This window comes from Octopus bimaculoides, chromosome 25 (genome assembly GCF_001194135.2).
Source record: "Octopus bimaculoides isolate UCB-OBI-ISO-001 chromosome 25, ASM119413v2, whole genome shotgun sequence".
Classification (NCBI taxonomy): domain Eukaryota; kingdom Metazoa; phylum Mollusca; class Cephalopoda; order Octopoda; family Octopodidae; genus Octopus; species Octopus bimaculoides.
In genome coordinates, this window is record NC_069005.1 from 26953112 (window position 1) to 26958823 (window position 5712).

Here is a 5712-nt window from a genome sequence, read left to right on the forward strand (position 1 = left end):
TACGTCTACTTAAAAGCAGACAATGAATATGTGCCGAGACATGGAGACTGAAATCTCGAGGAGAATAAAGTCATGATGGAAGACGTTTCCCTCAATAAAAGATGTGCTCAAAGTAAAGTAGAACAAGATCCCATGTTCCAGTCTCTTCAATAATACCGCCATTCCTGTTCTCGTGTACTAAGTGAGACATGGCTACGACGAAGAGGGAAGAACATCGAATAGCTGTGATGCAGACGGCTAAGAAAAGGTCCATGCTAGGAAAATCATACCGTGAGCTTATCCGAAATGAGGTAATTAGAGAACGGAGCTGAGTGAACGACGTAGTCGCAGAACACCAAAAGCACTAATTTCCGATCCAAGGGATCGGAAAGGGCCGCTCGGAAGATCCACCCCAAAACAATGGGAAGACGATTTAGTTAAACGGTTAAGGCCAAGATGAAATAGACGGACAAAACCAAGAGAATTGAAAATGCATTGTGACCAGCGGTGTATGACAATATCCGACACTCTGCTCACTATAATGGTTCGTTTTGTTTCACAAAATTCATCATTTGCTCAATATATTATTCAACAGGGAAATTTGCTTGTAAAGATGAGCAATTTTCTGTGCAGCAGATTTAGGTTTTGTGGGTCCGATATCCTTACATTAATACATACACATAAACACGCATACATACAAACATACAAACATACATACATACATACATACATACATACATATATATACGTGTGTGTGCGCGCGTGTTTATATGTATTGGCATATGTCTGTCAGTCTGTGTGTGTGTGTGTGTGTGTGCATATATACGAGGGGAAGTTAAAAATTATACATAGATAGATAGTTGCATACATGCATACATGCATATTAATGTATATTCATCATTTTGACAGAGATATGAGTTAGATATTATTGTAATACCAAAATCACATACCTGGCAAGTAGATGCTCCACCTTGTCTGAAATCTCCGGCACAGAGAACTCCTTCAGCAATTCGCATCCTTGACCTTCTTGTACATACATCATGGGGAATAGCTAGAAGAGCCACTTTGTATAATTCGTCAGGACTGTTTCCTTTAACTGAAAATAACACAATTGAATGATGATTAATATCGATCGACGATGATTAGATTGAGATGATAGGCACATCAGATGAAGATTTCATGATACTCACATTGGAAATCTCCCCATCCAGCAGCCATACATCTTCGGGTACCAAATGTTTCTCCTTGTTTGGCCAATTGTGCAAACTGGACACATCCACCTTCGCGGACAGGCTCGCTCAAAGTCAGTATGGCAATGTCGTTCTCTGTAATGGTAAAACATACGTATATGTTAGACATACATATGAACTAATTCTGAATATATACAGAAATATGTGTTGCATATACATCTAATAGACATATATGCAATACGGATATAAATATATATGTGACAGTCATTGGCCTCGGCTCCCGCTGTGTCCTCTCGGACTTACTCCATTTCCTCTTTGCGCAACCCCACTAAGGTCGTTTGACAGCTGCAAAGCTCTTTCTATTGTATTTGTGATATATGTATAATTATAACATAAAAAAACATTGTATATAGCCGTAAGGCTTCGTGCTGTTTGCATATTCATCATTCTTTGTTGTTTTGTCATGTTTGTTTCTGCCTTAGTACACATTTGCTAGCTTTTTCCCAGTTGCTTAATAAAAAGCACTGGCATCTGCAAAATTGATCAGTATCAATGGTAACTAGCGCGAAACGGCCATGATATTTTGCGTCCACTGACTAAAGAGGAAAACTCAACTGCGAATATTCCATGTATCGTGTCTTTGTCTAATTTCAGGACCGTTAAGTTTTCGCCTAGTTTCCCGTTTGCTCTGATTTCGTCTAACTTCTTATCCTTGTTGTATTCTTTCCGTTCAACCCTTGATACATACATGTGTGTGTGTGTGTGTGTGTGTGTGTGTGTGTGTGTGTGTAATGAATTCATATACGTTAGACACATTTATTTGGAAAATGTACGCATGATATAGAAAGATATAGAAGTATAATACACCTTATAACAATGTAAGTAATTTTTTTTTCAAAATATACATCTTTCGAAATGAAAATCAAATATCAACAGATGACACAAACATTGTCGTCGACCTCATCATCATCCTCGTCATCGCTGTAAGGTACTGCAGCAGTAGTAGCAGCAGTAATTATAATGGAGATGTAATGTAGATATTTTTCTTACATAGAACTTCATGTCTAATGAATATATTTTGAATGTTAGGAAAACGTAAAATGCGATGAATAAAAAAGAAAAAATGTCAGCTTTTAAACATTCATTACAGACGCACTGAATTGAAAACACCAAATAATAGTTATCGTATATTGACACGAAATTGCAATTGATGAAACACCGATATTTACTGATATATAGTTGAGACAAAGAAAGAATTTATAAGAAAATATCTGAAGACATGGTCATTGTAATACTCACTAATCAGGTATGGAGTATGTACGTATCCACCATGTTTCAGAATTCTACTTGCAGTTGTTGACTGAGAACCAGGACTCCATTTGTTATTGGAACCAATATTTACTTTAACCCTTCTGACATTTCCTTCGCTAAAATCAAATCAAATATGGCAGATCTTTAGCAGACAGTAATTTTATACAGTGATATACTTGAAACTGTCATCTTAGATATTAAATTATTTTAACACGACTCTCCTTTATTGCATTGTTATTATTAAACATTTATGTCCATTTATATGTTGCAATTCGGACCGTGTGTATTATTAAAATGTATTTGCATAGGTGTTGTTGGTCTGAATAATATCAAGCACACAGAAATTAAAATGAACAATTAATATACACAACATATAGAAGGATGTTCAAAGATTGAAGTTATTTCATTTGACTCATTTGTTTATGGTAAAATTCAATATATTCTAAAATTGTGGGAAACAAAATTCAGTGAAAATTTTAACCTGGCATTAAAGCCAGTTTATACATCGCTATTTACTCCATCATCAAATTCTGTTCAACTTCTATATTATACGAACAGAGAAACTAAACTTCCTTCATAAACATCAAGTGATAAAACAGAAAGATGCGAAAGTGTCAATCTGTACTGTTTATATATAAAAATACTTACAGGCAGTGAGCTGCTGTCAATACGTGTGTGGAATCAATCAAAGTACCTCCACATAAACTAATCATGTTATCTGTGGGTTGGTTAAATATTTGGAGGTGGACAATGGAAGGGAATTCGCAGTTTTGTGCTGGAGATCCACCGACGATCTGTGTTTCTGGTGCTGAAAGAAGATCACAAAACGAAATAAATATATATTTGTGAATATTCAGAAATGTCTACGATATATCTATTGCTGTATTATATATAACTGTAAGCTTGTATGCGTCTTTAGTTAAATGTAAAAAATATCTTTTTCAAATACTTTTTCAAAGTATTTGAATTAAATTCATATGTTGAATTTACTGATACAGGTATCAGACTTTATATCTATAAAATAGTCGCTATCAATAACAGTTTCGAATTTTCGAAACCGTAACACGGCTAGATGGAAGACATGACTTGCCAGCAAAAACTGAAGCAACCAAAACAAGAAGACAACAGAGAGACAACATGGTGATTCTAAGTGTTCAGTTATCTGTGGAGAATAATTCAACTGATGCTAGAGTTATGGATCGTGTGGTATTTATAGGTAAGTATCATTAGGAAAACGTCTTTGAAGAAAGAACAGCTGTAATTATTCATCAATGTTCGAACAATAAGACAAAGAAGAACAGAGAACGTTCTAATGTGAAGTAATTTATGTTATAATATGAAATATATAATCAATACAGCTTTATATTATCTCACCAAAGTGTTGTTCTAATTTCTATTGAACGAGTATGGCAATCTTTTGAGGCTTATTGTAGTACCTTAAATTAATACGCCTTGAAAAAAGTTCCCATATTTTTATAAGTACGTGAAAGATATTTACCTTTTGTTTCATAAGATATATTTTATTGTGTTGACCACTCAAATGATTTCTGTTGAATATTGACCTACCTGATTATTATTCCATCACCTGTCATTTTAAAATTATGAACCAGTTTGTATTAATGTTGTATAGTTATTTCTTACTTTAAAATATTTTCTGTTAATTAATAAACGCAAATATGTTAGGATTAATGTCCTCATGTTGATTGTTATAGTCACAATGTTTCGGGCGTTTTGTCCTTCAGTCTTTTTTAGGTTTCTGTCGTATTATTTAATCTTCGATACGGAATACGGGTCTCGAAGCCGAACCTTGTATTAGATCCATCATTATGGAATGTCCTGTATCAGGACTATTCTCCCATTAATTATTCTCCTCTTGAAACGAAATGTATATTGTTTGCGTGACTCAGGAATAGAAATCACACCTGTGAGTTCAAACCGACACCGAACACTTTATCAACACTTATATCCATGGTCACATTGAGTTGTAAGAGAATTACGTAGTGGAAATTAAGAATATTAGAACCTAATGTTTTTATCGTCATAAGTCAAATGCTTTTTAATTCTTCAGTAAAGGCCCTTTTAAAATGTTTGAGGCATCTCTCTTAAAGAAAGGTACTAAAAGCGAATATTATGACAGGATCAGCGAAATAGATGTGTAGCCTCGACCACGGAACAATGTTTGCTTTTTATCGTGGGCAATCTTTTATTTCGTTTTGGCTTACATTCAGGTGTTCCATTCTGTTTTACTGCAATTTTTTGTTTCAGTCCCTCGATCGCATTCGAACCTTCGATTGAACCGACTATATTTTCCCACAAAACACTTATGGACGTATTCTATACTTTGAATAGTTTCATCCATTCTGTGCCGAATAAATTAAGTGAACTTTTTAACATGTATTTTCGCCTTAATCGTTTGACCTTGAAATGCTACATTACATACGAACTCACCGAAAAAATATAATCTTTTTCCCGTGACACCATGTGCTCCCTTTTTCGATTTAATTAATTACTGACACATTTTCAAGTCTTTTCGTTTATAATGGTGATATCACTACCAGTGTCCAACTGCATTTTAACACTTGTATTTCTGATTTTCACCTTCACGAATTTCTTCATCGTTATATTACCAATTTGTTCCGATGACATACTATTTATTCTTTTTCCTTTGTTCTGACGTTTTGTCATCTTCATTCTACAGTGCGTCTTTATATGTACTATGAAAGATGCATGCTAGGAATATCATATATAAAAAGACTAACAATTGGGAGAGTAGTCCCGATATGGATATCGAAATAAATACACACAAACCAAAACATACAAAACGACCGAAAAGTTTAACTATTGCAATGAAGAATAGGACACTAATCCCAATATATTTGTGTTTATTAATTAACAGAAAATATTTTTAAGCAAGAAATAACTATATAACATTAATATAAACAGTTACATCATTTTAAATGACAGGTGAGGGAATAATATTCAGGTGGGTCAATCTTCCATTGAAATCATCTGAGAGGTCAACACAATAAAATATATTTTATCACACAAAAGGTAATTGTTTTTTACGTTCATATTAAAAATATGGGAGCTATTTTGAAGATGTATTAATTTAAGATATTACAATACACCTCAAAAGATTACAATACTCGTTCAATAGAAATTAGAACAACACTTTGGTGGGATAACATAAAATTGTATTGATTATATATTTCATATGAAAACATAAATTACT

The 5712-nt window shown here is 33.8% G+C and overlaps 2 protein-coding genes across 2 annotated transcripts in view; one reads left to right on the forward strand and one right to left on the reverse strand.

Moving 5' to 3' along the window:
• Positions 1–4450, reverse strand: part of LOC106877612 (chymotrypsin-1-like) — a 4965-nt gene extending 515 nt beyond the window's left edge. The window contains exons 1-6 of the mRNA XM_014926556.1: positions 4403–4450; positions 3471–3579; positions 3129–3288; positions 2469–2596; positions 1170–1304; positions 930–1075 (exon numbers count right to left, since the gene is read on the reverse strand). Coding sequence (XP_014782042.1) covers positions 930–1075; positions 1170–1304; positions 2469–2596; positions 3129–3288; positions 3471–3579; positions 4403–4450 — 726 coding nt within the window. The remainder of the gene's footprint in view (positions 1–929; positions 1076–1169; positions 1305–2468; positions 2597–3128; positions 3289–3470; positions 3580–4402) is intronic.
• The window catches only part of LOC106877611 (chymotrypsin-1), a 4299-nt gene continuing 3035 nt past the window's right edge, over positions 4449–5712 (forward strand). The window contains exon 1 of the mRNA XM_014926555.2: positions 4449–4464. Within this exon, the coding sequence (XP_014782041.1) occupies positions 4449–4464 (16 nt within the window). The remainder of the gene's footprint in view (positions 4465–5712) is intronic.